Below are 17435 nucleotides of genomic sequence, written 5' to 3'. Positions count from 1 at the left end.
TCAGTCCCTGCCTGTGGCCAGGAGTAGAATTACACACCGGTGATCGGACTTGCCAAAATGCAGATGTCCGATGGCACAGTATGCATTCATGATGGCGGTGTAACAGTGATCGAGTGTGTTGGCTCTTCTGGTTCTGCAGGTGATATGTTTGTGGTAGTATGTAAGACTTCATCAAGTTGGCCTGGTTGAAGTCCCCTGCAATGATCAGGAGAACATCAGCAGGCACTTAGCAAGATCCAATAAAAAGAAGTTAGGATTAAGCAGAGTGGCCATTGTCTGAGTGGTCCAGTGTTGGAGTGGGGAGTTGAAGCTTTTGGCTCTTTGGCACATAGAGGTTTAGGAGAGGTGTAGGCCATAGGTAGATTTTTTTTTATTATGTATTCTTTATTTCCTTCTGACTGCACGCTTAGCGCAGTGGGGATGCCAGACAGAATAGTGGAATGTAGCATGTGGGATGTGGGAAGGCAGGGGGACCTTCAGTATCTCTTAATGACCACACCTTTAAGGAGTGCATGCAGTTCAAGCTTCTAACAGTCTGGGTTAAGGAGTCAGAGCTGGAATTGGACAAACTCTGGCTTATTTGGGTAGCTGTGATAGGCAGGACATACAGGGATGTAGTTACACCCAAGGGTAACTGGATGACTGTCAGAAGCGTGAAAGGAGACAGGCATCCAATGCAGAGTATCCCTGTGGCTGTACCCCTCTTTGGATACTGTTGGGCGGGGGGGGAGAGGTATGACCTAGCAGAGGAAAGCCACAGTGGTCAAGTCTCTGGCACTGATTTTGGCTCTGTGGCTCAGCAGGAAAGGTGGGAGAAGAGATGAGCTTTAGTGATGGAGAATTTGTTGATTGGGGAACAGAAAGGAGGTTCTGTAGATGAAAACAGGATTTCTGGATGGTTTGTTTCCTCCCAGGTGCCCAGGTCAGGGACACCTCATACTGAGTCGACAGCATTCTTATGTGGGAGGGTGAACAGCCTGAAGTCGTGGTCAATGTGGGTAGGATGGATGATGAGGTCCTGCAAAGTGATTTGAGGGAGCTAGTTGCTAAGTTAAAGGACAGGACCTCCAGGGTTGTGATCTCAAGATTGCTACCCATGCCATGTTCTAGTGAGGCTAAAAATAGAACAATCATACAGTTTAACACATGGCGAATGAGTTGGTGTAGGAAGGAGGGTTTCATATTTTTGGATCATTGGGCTCTCTCCCAGGAAAGTTGGGACCTGTACAGAAGGGATCATTTGCATCTGAACTGGAGGAGGATTATTATCCTAGTGGGGAGGTTTACTAGTGCTGCACGGGGATGGGGGGTATTTAAACTTGAGTTGCAGGGAGATGGGAACCAGAGCCCCAGAACAGATAGTGGACTGGTTGTGGGGAAAGGTGTTGTGTTAAGCCTATATACGTGGAAAGGAATAAAAAAATTGAGCAAGTGTTCTTAGCTGCGTATATTTCAATGCAAGCAATATTGTAGGAAAGGTGGATGAGCTTAGCACATGGACCCATGACATTGTAGCCATTAGTGAGACTTGGTTACAGGAGGGCCAGGACTGGCGGCTCAGTATTCCAGGGTTTCATTGTTATAGACGTGATAGTGCAGGAGAGATTAAAAGGGAAGGGGTGGCGTTATTAGTAAGGGAAAATGTTACAGCAGTGCCAAGTCGAGACAGACTAGAGAACTCATCTAGTGAGGCTTTATGGGTAGAACTGAGGAATAAGAAAGCTATGACCACATTAATAAGATTATTTTATAGATCACTCAATAGTCCACGGGATTTAGAGGAGCAAATTTTTAGAGAGATCATGGACTGTTGCATGAAACATAAGGTTGTGAAAGTAGGTGGTTTTAACTTTCTACGTATGGACTGGGACTCCCATACTGCAAAAGGGCTGGGCAGAAAAGAGTTTGTCGAGTGTATTCAGGAATGTTTCTTGAATCAGTACAAGAAGCCCAGCTCTTCAGAGTATCAGAATGTGATACTAGATATCCTATTAGGGAATGAGACAGAGCAGCTGACAGAAGTTTGTTCAGGGGAATGCTTTGTATTTATTACAGTTGTCATTAGTTTCAAGGTAATTATGAAAAAGGATGGGTCTCGTCCTTGGGTTGATGTTCTAAGTTGGAATATGTCCAATTTTGGCGCTATCAGAAAGGACCTGATAAGTGTGGATTGAGACAGGTTGGTTTCTAGCAAAGGTGTACTTGGTAACTGGGATTCCTTCCAAAATAAAATTTTGTGAGTATAGGGTTTGTATGTTCCTGTCAGAATAAATAAACAAGGATGACAGGTTTAGGGAACTTGGGTTTCAAAGAGATGTTGAGGCCCTGGCTAAGAAAAAGATGGAGGTGCATAGCAGGCTTTGGCAGGTAGGAACAATGAGATACTTGAGTTTAATAAATGCAAGAGAACACTTAAGGAAGTCAGGACGGCTTAAAGAAGACATGAGGTTAAAGAAGACACGCGCTGCACCCGCAAAGCTATCAGTCTTGTGAAGCACCCCACGCACCCCTCAAATAAACTCTTCTCCCTCCTGCCATCTGGCAAAAGGTACTGAAGCATTCGGGCTCTCACGACCAGACTGTGCAACAGTTTCTTCCCTCAGGCCATCAGACTCCTCAATACTCAGAGTCTAGACTGACATCTACATCATTTATTATTATATTGTTATTTGTCCTCTACTGTGCCTATTGTCTTGTTTATTAATTATTGTACTGCCCTGCACTGTTTTGTGCACTTTATGTAGTCCTGTGCAGGTCTGTAGTCTAGTGCAGTTTTTATGTTGTTTTACGTAGTCTAGTGTAGCCTTGTGCTGCCTCACATAGTCTAGTTCTGTGTTGTTTCATGTAGCACCAGGGTCCTGGAGGAACATTGTTTCATTTTTACTGTGTAATGTACCAGCAGCTTATGGGCGAAATGACAATAAACTCGACTTGAGTTGAGGTTGCTCTAGCAGACAAAATGAAGGAGAATCTGAAGGGCTTCAATAAATATATTGTGAGCAAAAGGGTTACAAGGGACAAAATTGGTCTTCTGGCAGATCAGAGAGGTCACCCATGTGTGGAGCCAAAAGAGACTGGGGAGATCTTAAATGCAATCAGCAATTACTTGGGAGATGGACATAGCATCGATGGGAGATGGACGTGGCATCGACGGGAGATGGACGTGGCATCGACGGGAGATGGACGTGGCATCGACGGGAGATGGACGTGGCATCGATGGGAGATGGACGTGGCATCGATGGGAGATGGACGTGGCATCGACGGGAGAAGGACGTGGCATCGATAGATATGAGGCAATGCAGCAGTAAGGTCATGTACCCTATACAGATTACCAAGGAGGAGATGTTTGCTGCTTTGAGGCAAATTAGGGTGGATAACTCCCCAGGGCCTGACAATGTGTTCCCTTGAACCCTGTGGGAGGCTAGTGCAGAAATTGCAGAGGCCTTAGGAGAGATATTTATAACACCCATGGCCACGGGTGAGGTGATGGAGGGTGGCAGGAAAGCTAAAGTTTTTCCTTTGTTTAAGAAAGGTTCAGAGAATAAGCCAGGAATTTTAGGCTGATGAGCCTGACATTAGTAGTGGGAAAGTAATTGGAAGGTAGTCCAAGGGAGCTGATGTATACGTATTTGGATACAAGGATGAGCCTGACATTAGTAACTGGAAGGTAGTCTAAGGGAGCTGATGTATACGTATTTGGACACAAGGATATTGCCGGGACCCGAGGGCCTGAGTTACAGGGAAAGGTTGAAAAGGTTAGGGCTTCATTCCCTAGAGTGTTTAGGAGAATGATGGGAGATTTAAAAGAGATATACAAATTTAGGAGGCTTATAGATGGGGTAAATGCAAGCAGGCTTTTCCCACTGAGGTTGGGTGAGACTACAATTAGAGGTCATGGGTTAAGGGTGAAGGATGAAATGTTTATTGGGAACATGAGGGGGTTCTCTTCACTCAGAGGGTAGTGAGAATGTGGAATGAGCTGTTAGTGCAAGTGGTGGAGGCAGGGTCGATTTCAACATTTAAGTAAGTAAATGGGAAGGGTATGGAAGGCAGTGGTTCAGGTGCAGATTAACAGGACTAGGCAGATTAATGGTTCGACACAGGCTAGGTGAACCGAAGGGCCTGTTTCTGTGGTGTCATGTTCTATGACTCTATGACATTGCCTCTTCCTTTACCTGACAGCACTGTTGTGTCGCTGCTGGGGTTGAGCCATGTCTCTGTGAAGCAGAGTACACAATGGTTCCTGTTGCCCTTCTGGACTGCAGTCGTACTGTGAGTTCTTCAGACTCTGTATAATAGCCAGGAAGATGGTAGGGAGGTGGGGGATCTTCGGGTCCTGCACTTCTCAAGAGCCACATTTCCTGAAAGAACAGAGACTTTCCCTAAGCTTCCAGCTGCTACATTTGCCCTTGGGTGGTCTGGAGTGTCGAGTCTGTCAGGTCTGAAGATCGCTAGTTCTTTTAAGTAGCTTGAAACAATATTCCTGCCGTGTCTGTGGCTACAGTACAGATTTCAGCTGGAGTAGTTGTTAAAGGGGTTATTAATGATTCCCTTGAGAGTTGACACAATAAGTCACCCATCTCTGGTGGCTTGACTTTTTTTTCATACTGACTCTCCCTAATTAGCTGGTGGTTTTCCAAATACTCATAAATCCTACCCCTGAGAATTCTCTTCAGTAACTTCCCTGCCACAGATGTGAGACTTGCTGGTCTATCATTTCAAGAATTATCCCTATTTCTCTTAAATAATGGAACAAAAATGGCTACTCTGGGACCTCACCTGTGACCAGAGAGGACACAAAGACATTGGTTAAGATCTCAGCAACTTCATCTTCAACCTCTGTCAATAATCTAAATCCCATCAGGCCCTGGGTGTCATCTACCTAATGCTCTCTAAGAACATCTCCCAAGAACTACTCCCGTTGCCTCAAAATACCGCAGCATATTAGCATTCTCAACACTGATCTTCCAGGTTCTTCTTGATAAATACCCATGCACAGTACTCCTCTAGGACCTCACCCACATTCTTCACCTTAACACACATGTTCCATCTTTTATTCTTGAATGGTCCTACCCTCTGCCTAGTTTTCCTCTGCACGATGTATTTTAGAATGCCGTGGGATTCTCTTTAATTCTAATTGCCCAGTTCAGTTGTTTGCACCCTTGCCACAGAATGAGAGGTTGCAGTACAAATCTTGCTGCAGAGAATTAAGCAGATAAGGAGTGACCTATACACCTGGTGTGTAACACTAAGGAAATGTACTGTGATAACTACCTTCTTTCAGGCATAGACTTGTATGTTTTCTCACTTGGACATAGAAGTTCACATGGCATTAGATAGAAGAAGAATAGGCTGGCGCTGGTGTTGGGAGAAAAGAGTAGTTATACACTGGCTATGATTGCTGTTCGTTTAAAACATAAGCAAAAACATAACCTCCAACTCCGACTCCAGCCTTAACCAACAGCACCTCCAGGCTGGGTCTTCACATGCTGCCACTGGAACCCTCATCTCCCCTTCCCCTACCACCACTCTGCAATCCCGTGTTGCTCAGCTCCCACCGCCAGCTCTTGGGTCCTTGGAGACTCCATCTCCCTCTCACCTCACCTTACCGGAACACCCCAACCCTCCCCTCTGCTCTGACACTACCAACCCCCTTCCTCCCACTGATTCCTGCTCTCATCTGTGCCAGGTCTTCCCCATCCCCTCTGACCTTCCCCTCGCTGAAGTAAGACGTCCTCAGTAAGGGCCTCACCTTTGTCCTCCCGCACCCACAGCTCAGTCGGTTCTGTGCCTGCCACGATGCTGAGCTCTTCTTCCACTGCCTCCGACTCTATGCTTACTTCTTTGGCAAGGGCTCTCCAGCCCACATCGGTGACCCTGTCTTCTGTCTTCAACCCTCTTCCTCTTCCTGGATATCCCGCTCTGGTCTTCTGCCTGATCTGGATCTTTTCATTGCCAATTGCTGACAGGACATCAACTGTCTTGACTTCACCACTCCTCTCTCCAATTCCAACCTCACTCCTTCCCAACACTCTGCTCTCCACTCTCTCTGCACTAATCCTAATCTTACCAACAAACCATCAGATAAGGGAGGTGCTGTAGTAATCTGGCAGACTGACCTCTACCTTGCTAAGGCCCAGTGACAACTGTCAGACACCTCCTCTTACTTACCCCTCAAACAGGACCCCACTTAGGAGAACCAGGCCATTGTCTCCCACACCATTGTTGATCTTATTAACTTTGGGGATCTCCTATCCACTGCCACCAACTTCACAGTTCATGCACCACACACCTCCCATCTCTACCTCCAACCCAAGATCCACAAACCTGCCTGTCCTGATAGACCATTGTTTCTGCTTGTTCCTGTCCCACTGAACTTACATCTGCATACCTGGACTCAGTCTTATCCCCCCGATACAGTCCATTCCTACCTGCATCCATGACACTTTACATACTCTTGATCTTTTCAATGATTTCAAGTTCCCTGGTCCCGATCATCTTATTTCCACTATGGATGTCCAGTCCTTCTACACCTCCTTCCCCCACCAGGAAGGGCTCAAAGCTCTCCATTTCTTTCTGGACACCAGGTCCACCTAGTTCCCCTCTACCATCACTCTCCTCTGCCTAGCGGAACTTGTCCTCACTCTAAATAATTCCTCCTTTGGCTCCTCCCACTTCCTTCAAACAAAAGGGGTAGCCATGGACACTCGCATGGGTCCCAGTTATGCCTGCCTGTTTGTCGGCTATGTGGAACAGTCTATGTTCCAAGCCTACATTGATGATGTGACTTCCCAACTTTTCCTACACTATGTCGACGACTGCATTGGTGCTGCTTCCTGCACTTATGTGAAGCTCATTGACTTCATCAACTTTGCCCCCAACTTCCACCCTGCCCTCCAATTTACCTGGTCCATTTCCAACACCACCTTCCCCTTTCTCAACCTCTCTTTCTCTATCTCTGGAGACAGCTTATCTAGTGATATCTATTATAAACCCACTGACTCACATTGCTACCTAGACTACACCTCTTCCCACCCTGTTACTTGTAAAAACGCCATTCCCTTCTCTCAATTCCTCCATCTCCTCCACATCTGCTTTCAGGATGAGCCTTTTCTTTCCAGAACTAAGCAGATGTCCTCCTTCAAAGGAAGCTTCCCTTCCTTCACCATCAATGCTGCCCTCAACCGCATCTCTTCCATTTCACGCATATCTTGCCCCATCCTCCCGCCACCCTACCAAGGATAGGGTTCCTCGTGTCCTCACCTACCACTCCATTAGCTTTAGCATCCAGCACATAATTCTCCGAAATTTCCACTTTCTCCAACAGGATCCCACCACCGAGCACATCTTTCCCTCCCTCCTCCCCTCCCCACTTTCTGCTTTCCGCAGGGATCGCTCCTGAAGTGACTCCCTTGTCCATTTGTGTCCCCACTGATCTCCTTCCTGGCACTTATGCTTATAAGCGAAACAAGTACTTCACCTGCCCCTACATCTCCTCCCTCACTACCATTCAAGGCCCTAAACAGTCCTTCCAGGTGAGGCAACACATCACCTGTGAGTCTATTGGGGTAATCTACTGTATCCGGTGCTCCCACTGTGGCCTCCTGTATATCAGTGAGGCCTGCCGTAGATTGGGAGACTGCTTCACCGAGCACCTAACGTTCCATCTGCCAGAACAAGTGGGATCTCCCAGTGGCCATCCATTCTAATTCCACTTCCCATCCCCATAGTAACATGTCAGTCCATGGCTGCCTCCACTGTTGTGATGAGCCAACACTCAGGTTTGAGGAACAACACCTTATATTCCATCTGGGTAGCCTCCAACCTGATGGCATGAACATTGATTTCTCTAACTTCCAGTAATGCCCCCCCCCCCCTGCTTCACCATTCCCTATTCTCATTTCCCTTGCCTTCCTCTGGTTTCTTTCTTCCATGACCTTCTGTGCTCTCCTATCAGATTCCCCCTTCTCCAGCCCTGTCTCTCTTTCACCAATCAACTTCCCTGCTCTTACTTCACCCCCCCTCCGTTTCATCTATCACCTTCCTTCCCTCCCCCACTTTCTTTCTCTGCCTCCTCATCTTTTTCTTTCAGTCCTGATGAAGGGCTTCGGCCTATACTATTTTCTATGGATGCTGCCTGGTCTGCTGAGTTCCTCCAACATTTTGTATATGTTGCTTGGATTTCCAGCATCTGCAGATTTTCTCTTGCTTGCAAAAAGCAATGTGTTGTCTGTTCCTTATCACATTGTGTATTGGAGCTTGCTTGAGCATAGATTTAGCTCCAGTGTTTCCTATATATGCTTTCAGACAGCTGTGTTTCTTCCTTAAATCAATATTGCCTTTTTAACCTCCAGCCTATCTTGTCTGAAAACCCTACACCCAGGGACAAGTGACTATTTCTGCCCATTTTTACACCATATTTATCACTGCCTTCATCTCATATAATACTATTCGCATTTTGATGTCTGGACATGTGGAAGATGGCCCATTTTCTGTGTTTTATTCTCTCTGTAAACACAGAAACATAGAAAATAGGTGCAGGAGTAGGCCATTCGGCCCTTCGAGCCTGCACCGCCATTCAGTATGATCATGGCTGATCATCCAACTCAGAACCCTGTACCAGCCTTCCCTCCATACCCCCTGATCCCCTTAGCCCTGTAACATGTGTTTGCCTCATCTTCCAAACTCTCTCTTACCTTAATCTTAACATTTTCATATATGCTTTTTCCCCCCTTGAATCTTAGCTCAGCTTTCTGCTAAATATGTTTAAATCCTTCCCAACAGCCATAGCAAACCTGCCTGTGATGATATTTGTTCCATCTCTATTAAGGTACAACCCTTCTGTGCTCTATAGACCTCACCTTCGCCTGAACTGGCCCCAGTGACCAAAATACTTGTGAAACTGAGTGTCTAGCACCATCTCTTCGGTCAAGTCTCATCATCTATCTGCACTATCCTCCTATTTCAGTGCTCTCAGGTACAAGTCGCTAGGAGTAACCTGGATTACTACTTCTGAAATCTTGCTTAATTTCTTCCTTCAGTCTTCAAAGTCTGCTTTTTATATTAAGAGTTATTTTTTAAAAACTTATGCACGTTTGTAGATTTGTGTCTCCATCTTCAGGTTATTAATAAGCACTACTGCTGCTGGATAATCACCACGAAAAAAGCATTCTCTATTTATATGAGTCGTCTGAATATAGTAAAATATAGAGGATTTCTTGGAATGTATGCGGGATGGTTTTTTGAACCAACATGTCGAGGAACCAACTAAAGAGCAGGCTATTCTGGACTGGGTTTTGAGCAATGAGGAAGGGTTAATGAGCAATCTTGTCGTGAGAGGCCCTTTGGGTAAGAGTGACCATAATATGGTGGAATTCTTCATTAAGATGGAGAGTGACATAGTTAATTCAGAAACAAAGGTTCTGAACTTAAAGAGGGGTAACTTTGGAGGTACGAGACGTGAATTAGCTAAGATAGACTGGCAAATGACACTTAAAGGATTGACGGTGGATATGCAATGGCAAGCATTTAAAGGTTGCATGGATGAACTACAACAATTGTTCATCCCAGTTTGGCAAAAGAATAAATCAAGAAAGGTAGTGCACCCGTGGCTGACAAGAGAAATTAGGGATAGTATCAATTCCAAAGAAACAGCATACAAATTAGCCAGAGAAAGTGGCTCACCTGAGGACTGGGAGAAATTCAGAGTTCAGCAGAGGAGGACAAAGGGCTTAATTAGGAAGGGGAAAAAAGATTATGAGAGAAAACTGGCAGGGAACATAAAAACTGACTGTAAAAGCTTTTATAGGTATGTAAAAAGGAAAAGACTGGTAAAGACAAATGTAGGTCCCCTACAGACAGAAACAGGTGAATTGATTATGGGGAGCAAGGACATGGCAGACCAATTGAATAATTACTTTGGTTCTGTCTTCACTAAGGAGGACATAAATAATCTTCCAGAAATAGTAGGGGACAGAGGGTCCAGTGAGATGGAGGAACTGAGCGAAATACTTGTTAGTAGGGAAGTGGTGTTAGGTAAATTGAAGGGATTGAAGGCAGATAAATCCCCAGGGCCAGATGGTCTGCATCCTAGAGTGCTTAAGGAAGTAGCCCAAGAAATAGTGGATGCATTAGTGATAATTTTTCAAAACTCGTTAGATTCTGGACTAGTTCCTGAGGATTGGAGGGTGGCTAATGTAACCCCACTTTTTAAAAAAGGAGGGAGAAAGAAACCAGGGAATTATAGACCGGTTAGCCTAACGTCGGTGGTGGTGAAACTGCTGGAGTCAGTTATCAAAGATGTGATAACAGCACATTTGGAAAGCGGTGAAATCATCGGACAAAGTCAGCATGGATTTGTGAAGGGAAAATCATGTCTGACGAATCTCATTGAATTTTTTGAGGATGTAACTAGTAGAGTGGATAGGGGAGAACCAGTGGATGTGGTATATTTGGATTTTCAAAAGGCTTTTGACAAAGTCCCACACAGGAGATTAGTGTGCAAACTTAAAGCACATGGTATTGGGGGTAAGGTATTGATGTGGATGGAGAATTGGTTAGCAGACAGGAAGCAAAGAGTGGGAATAAACGGGACCTTTTCAGAATGGCAGGCGGTGACTAGTGGGGTACCGCAAGGCTCAGTGCTGGGACCCCAGTTGTTTACAATATATATTAATGACTTGGATGAGGGAATTAAATGCAGCATCTCCAAGTTTGCAGATGACACGAAGCTGGGTGGCAGTGTTAGCTGTGAGGAGGATGCTAAGAGGATGCAGAGTGACTTGGATAGGTTGGGTGAGTGGGCAAATTCATGGCAGATGCAATTTAATGTGGATAAATGTGAAGTTATCCACTTTGGTAGCAAAAATAGGAAAACAGATTATTATCTGAATGGTGGCTGATTAGGAAAAGGGGAGGTGCAACGAGACCTGGGTGTCATTATACACCAGTCATTGAAAGTGAGCATGCAGGTACAGCAGGCGGTGAAAAAGGCGAATGGTATGCTGGCATTTATAGCGAGAGGATTTGAGTACAGGAGCAGGGAGGTACTACTGCAGTTGTACAAGGCCTTGGTGAGACCACAGCTGGAGTATTGTGTGCAGTTTTGGTCCCCTAATCTGAGGAAAGACATCCTTGCCATAGAGGGAGTACAAAGAAGGTTCACCAGATTGATTCCTGGGATGGCAGGACTTTCATATGAAGAAAGACTGGATGAACTGGGCTTGTACTCGTTGGAATTTAGAAGATTGAAGGGGGATCTGATTGAAACGTATAAAATCCTAAAAGGATTGGACAGGCTAGATGCAGGAAGATTGTTCCCGATGTTGGGGAAGTCCAGAACAAGGGATCACAGTTTGAGGACAAAGGGGAAGCCTTTTAGGACCGAGATTAGGAAAAACTTCTTCACACAGAGAGTGGTGAATCTGTGGAATTCTCTGCCACAGGAAACAGTTGAGGCCAGTTCATTGGCTATATTTAAGAGGGAGTTAGATATGGCCCTTGTGGCTACGGGGATCAGGGGGTATGGAGGGAAGGCTGGGGCAGGGTTCTGAGTTGGATGATCAGCCATGATCATAATAAATGGCGGTGCAGGCTCGAAGGGCCGAATGGCCTACTCCTGCACCTATTTTCTATGTTTCTATGTATCTCTAGATATTTAATGAGGGCATAATCACACTCAAAATAGTTACCAAATAGTGACTTACATTTACAAGATAACATGGAGTGCTTAAAGGAGGAACAGACCTGATAGATCAAATGTTTCTCCTATGATTGTGGCTAGTTGGCTTGATCTTACTCAATTTTGTTAATTTTCTTCCATTTATTATTTAGGACAGGAACAAATGAGACCATTGACAATGTGACTGGAAGTTCTGTTGTTGAGATAGAACAACGAAGAGCAGAGGAGCATAAGGTAAAGGAGAAAATATGTACTGCAAGATTTGACAGAATGCAAAATGAAATGGTTAAAACTGAAGTAATTCACACAAAATGCTGGAGGAACTCAGCAGGCCAGGCCAGGTGTTCCTCCAGCATTTTGTGTGTTACTTTGATTTCTCTTGTTTGTGGTTAAAATTAAATATTTCATGTATTCAGAAGAAAAAGTAATTACAATGTTTGTGTAAAGGAGATTACTGGTAATTTAAATAATAAAGGAATGGCAGTGTGTTTCCGATTTACAATTGTTTGTCTTGAAATGGACTACAAAGTGATTATGTTTCTATCTGACTACTGTCCTGTACTTCCAGTTGTTAATATGTATTGATTTGGAAGGTTCTATGAAAACCCTCAGGGAAGTGGCTCTTTTGTAGTACGTCATTAAGAGAGGAAAGGTTAATGTTGTGGCTGGATGCTAGTTAATTGGACAGTTCTCCCTTAGATTCTGTTGATCTTTTTGAGTATTGCTGGACCTGTATTCATTCAAGTAAATCAATATTATTGCAGTATACTCCTGATATGAGTCATGTAGGTGGCAGATTGAGTTTGGAAAATCAGGAGATAAACTGCTGGTCAAGTTCCCTCACTAATTTGGCCATTGTTGTCATAATTATGAGGCTGGTCCTCATTTACTTAACTTTTACCCTCTTGAGTATTCCTTTCTTTTCCAAACAGAGTTATAAATTTATTTACTCCTAATTTCTTTTTACTGTCGTTAATTTAAACCATGTAATTGATAGGTAATTGTAGGACTGATGTCATCAAAGTTTTTGAAGATTGGCAAACAATACAGGATGAATCATAGTGGAATACAGCTGGATACAGGCCCTTCAGCCCAACTGGGCCATGCTGTCCATCCAGTTAGTCCTAATTTCCAGAATTCAGCCCATGTCCTTCCAAGCCCCGCCCTCGTTGTACTTAACCAAGTGTTTCTTAAAAGATACGAATTTATCTGCTTCGAACACATCCTCTGGTAGCTCATTTCATATACTCACCAACCTCTGTGTGGAAAAAGTTGCTTTTAATTCTTCTCCCTTTTATCCTGGACATATGCCCCATGTTCTAGACTCTTCTGCCCCTGGGTAAAAGACTTGCCATCCACCTTATCTTTGCCTCTTATAATTCTAAAAATTTCTGTAAAGGAGCCCCTCAATCTGCCACATTCCAAGGAATAAAAACCCGGCCTGGCAAACCTTTCCCGATATTTCAAGGATTCTAGTGCTGACAATATCCTTGTACATCTCTTCTGCACTCTTTCCGGTTTAAGCACTGGGTAACCAAAGCTGTACATGCTGCTCCAAGTGCGGCCTCACTAACTACTGCTACAAATGCAAGATTATACCCCATCACCAGTGCTCAGTTCCCTAATTGATGAAGGCCTGTGTGCTGAAAGCCTTTTTCACTACCGTGTCTTATCTATGATATTGCTTTCAACGAGTTACTGCCCTCTTATAAAATTTACAATCATTTTGTTTCCTTCTCTTCGTTTGAAAGCACCCTGTTCCTCATTCCAGAATTCTCAGATCTGACCACACATGTTTATTTGCACATTTTAAACATTTTCCTTTATGATTCTGATGTATTATCTGAAAATAAAAGATGGGTTGAGCACTATAAATTAGCGGTAGATTTACTCCTCCCTCACTGGACATTCTTGACAGCATTCAGTAGATATTATGGGTTGCAATCAGATTGAAAATGCCAACAGTGCTGAAATGTCTTCCCTTCTTGGACCAAATGCCATCAATTTTGGGATTGCTATGCAAATGCAGAAATCCAGGATTTGTTGGCCACTCTTAGCAAAAATGTCCCTGCTATTCCTCGTTCATTTCAATTGAAATGCAGTTCCTAATGCCAGGCTCATGAGCATGCACAGCATGGTTTCATTAATGGGAAATCTTGCCTGATAAATAATTTGGATGATGTAATTGTGGCCAAATTTGTGGATGATATGAAGATAGGTGGAGAAGCAGATGGTGTTGAGGAAGTAGGGAGTCTACAGAAAGACTTAGACAGATTAGGAGATGGTCAAAGAAATGGCAGATGCAATATAGTGTAGGGAAGTGTATGGCCATGCACTTTGGTAGAAGAAATAAAGGCGTAGTCATTTTGTGTATGTTGCCATACTCTGAAGTATGCATAATACTTCTGTGTGTATTTTCCATACAGCATTAAATTTGTTCCTACAAAAACTCCCAACAGAATATGTAGATTATAAGTGTAATGATGTATATTTTTCCTAGGTTGAGTTGAACGTGAACAGCATTCAGGAGCAACCAAGGCACATGGATCATCAGGAGCTTCTGCAACAGGAACAAAACTTGACAAAGACATTGCATGGTTTGGAAGTGAAATACCATCAAAAGCCAGAACGAATACAGTCTATGGTAACGTGTTATGGTCCAGACAGAAAAGGAGGTGGAGATGAGTCGGACAAATTTGCTGGTGGGGAGCCTATTTCAAGTGTCCAAAGTTTGAATGAAATCCTTACAGAAGTTTCATTACAAGGGACCGAAGAAAATAAGGAAGTTGCTTATTCTGTACGTCATCTGGAAAAGCAATATGAAGAACGGATGCAGGAAGAAATTGCCAAAGTATGCCAGCTTCATTTAAGGCTAAATTTAACTGTGATGTAACTGCAAATAACAATTAACCGCTCTTTTCACTAAATTCAAACCCTAACAATACAATCATATTTCTCTTTCAAATAACAATTGGCAGGTGCTGCACTGTTTGTGATGTTTCTTAATAGTATCACCACTTTAATAGTTTTAAATGACTGAAATGTTGACATCAGTGTGCTTTAATATAAGTTAAAATAGAAGTTTATCTGACCTTGGCTTATTTCTTTGCAGGTAATTGTTCAGATGTCCGTACAGTTTGCTCAACAGACCGAGATGGCGAGGGTGCGAAAGGATGTGGAAGAAGAGCCTAATACAAGCAAAGTGAGTGATGAAGAACAGGAGAAAGAAGTGGAATGTACTCTCAAACAAGATCTGCAGTTTCAGTTTGACGCAGAGAGAAAACAAATGGAAGAATTGTTTTCAAAAGAAAAAGAGGAGCTTCAGGAAACACTCAAACAGAAGAATGCTGAAATTCTTTCTATTCAGAGGCAAATGCAAGATGTCAGGATTAAATATAAATTGGGAACATGTGATGTGATATCAGGAGCTGCTTTACAGGAAGAATTTCTGAAAGCTGAACAAGAAATGTTCAGGGATTCTTATGCTGCAGGTAATTCCAGTCTAAAAGAAATAAGCTTGGAATATAAAATGGAAGATAGTGAATTCGAGAACCAAGAAGTTGCACAGGTAAGTTCCGGCTTCTGTGATGCAAATAATAAAAACTATGAACTTGTTGCTATCTAGCACTTGTATTTACATAATAGTACAAGTCAGATCAGCAAATATTAAAACATACTTACAACCCTAACTACAGAAATTATTACTACATAAGCTGCATCTGTTTCAGATTGTTTAATTTCGTATTCCATTCCCTATTTGTGTTATTGGTCAGTGAGACTTTATTATACTTGTATCTTGCATGACTCCTCTTTTTGAGTAAGCAATGTTATATGTTTTAGGTCTTTATGTTCTTATAAAATATTGGTAACACAATTTGTCCTTGCTGCGTCCAGATTTTCCCTTTAATAATTTTTATGGCATTAAGTGCAGATGAGCTTATATATTGTCATTTTTGGAAATGCTATACAGTGGATTCCAGTTAACTGGGACACCTGTGAATTTGGCCCTAATAAGTGGTTGCCTCAATTAGCAAAAGTTTCATGGAAATAGTTTAAAGAAGTATATATAAAAAAAAAAGTCAAACTGAGTCACAAATTATCTGTTTAAGTGAAATACAGAACAAATAAGAACACTAACAATATTATTACAGTACTATAATACTGTGTATAGTTCCTAGTACTTATCAACGGAGGAATTCATCCAGGTATACTGTCGTGTTCCTTTGATTGCAAAGGAGCCAGCTCAGACACCTGGTGCAGATAATGGACTACCTTCATAGAATGCTGCTGATGATTTCATCCTGAAAATATTCATTTTCATTGTAACATTCAAGATGATTGTCAATACCTTCAAATTCTTCATAGATAGTAACTTGTTGAAGTAGTGAAATAGTTTCATTTTCACTCTAGGCCATTTCTGGCACCTCTAAGCCTGAATAATGGAATCTGCAGTAAGCAAAACGGTTTTAAATTGCCTTACTGCTTATTTCTTGCCAACTATCAGAAACAAACAATGGCTGCTTTTTTAACATAAGCACACGCAACTAACACTATTTTAAAAACGTTTCACTCGAGCACGTGGTGATGTCCACAGCCATAGAAGTGCACATGGCTGACGCTACTTAGAAACTATTTGGCACCAGTCTCCTATTCCATTTAAGCAGAATAGTGTCTTAAGTAAGTGAAGGGAAGCCCGGCTATCTTCTCAATTATTTTTTGTTCTTTAAGAGTGTCTGAAATAAGCGACTGTCCCAATTAATCTATGGCGCAATTAACCAGAATCCACTGTATTTTTTAAAAATATGCTTGCATGAAATACTTTGTTGTTAAGGTAACTTTAACACTGCTTACAAAATCATAAAGGAAGTCTTGTATTGTGATAATATGTGATTTCCTTGCATTGCATGACTTCAATTAGGAGATTGGGTTTTACACCTGATGTCTCCTATTTATGACTGATATGCCTTTACACTTCAGATATGAATATGGAAGTAGTTGCAGTGATTCTAATTGTTTTGTTCCTATGTAAAAGGGGGTTAGTTAGCAGCAAGAGAAGAAATATGCCATTTGGCTCCTTATGCCTGGTCTACACCATTTAATACGAGCATGCCTGATCTGAATTTCAACTTCAACTCTTCCACATTCCCACAATCCTATCTACCTGTGCTTAAAACTCTCTCCTCATAAGTAGCTATCTATATCTTTCTTTAAAATATTTTAAGACTCTGCTTCCATCATCCTTGAAGGAAGGGAGTTTCAAAGGCCCTCAGCCCTCAGAGAATGAAATATTGCTTAATCTCTTATTTTAAGTTCAAGATCCCTTACTTTTTGAACAGTGACCTTATTTCTACATTCTCCTACAAGAGGGAACATGCTCTCACATTCACCCTGTCAAGACTGCTCATGTTTTGATCAAGCCTTCTTTGCTAAACTTCAGCACGTAGAAGCCTAGCTTGCATATCACAAAGTGTCCATATCAGGTCTTAGCCGAGTAAAATTTGAACTACTTACGTTGCGTTAAAGTATTTTACTATAAAATATTTATGTATTCGTCCATCGTCAATGTCAATGGACACCTTGACACCATTATGATGGTGTCAAGGCTAGCGGGTGATTTGGATTTAAGTGAGGGAGAGTTGCGCAGCGTCAGCCTCACTCTCTCTTCCCAATTCCCACCTGGATCCAGTGGCAAGACAGAGTCGAGATGGCTGGAGATGGGACTAGGCGCAGTGGATGACCAGGACGTCTTCTGTGT

At 42.9% G+C, this 17435-nt stretch overlaps 1 protein-coding gene across 5 annotated transcripts in view; it reads left to right on the top strand.

The window, feature by feature from the left end:
• The window catches only part of akap9 (A kinase (PRKA) anchor protein 9), a 206815-nt gene that overhangs the window by 57045 nt on the left and 132335 nt on the right, over positions 1-17435 (top strand). For all 5 annotated transcript variants that reach the window (XM_072253717.1, XM_072253716.1, XM_072253715.1 and 2 more), the window contains exons 15-17: positions 11833-11914; positions 14181-14531; positions 14793-15248. In XM_072253717.1, coding sequence (XP_072109818.1) covers positions 11833-11914; positions 14181-14531; positions 14793-15248 — 889 coding nt within the window. The remainder of the gene's footprint in view (positions 1-11832; positions 11915-14180; positions 14532-14792; positions 15249-17435) is intronic.

The sequence above is a fragment of the Mobula birostris genome, chromosome 3 (assembly GCF_030028105.1).
Source record: "Mobula birostris isolate sMobBir1 chromosome 3, sMobBir1.hap1, whole genome shotgun sequence".
In the NCBI taxonomy this organism is placed as follows: domain Eukaryota; kingdom Metazoa; phylum Chordata; class Chondrichthyes; order Myliobatiformes; family Myliobatidae; genus Mobula; species Mobula birostris.
Note: the sequence above shows the minus strand (reverse complement) of the source record. Positions and strands in the feature narration are given on the sequence as shown.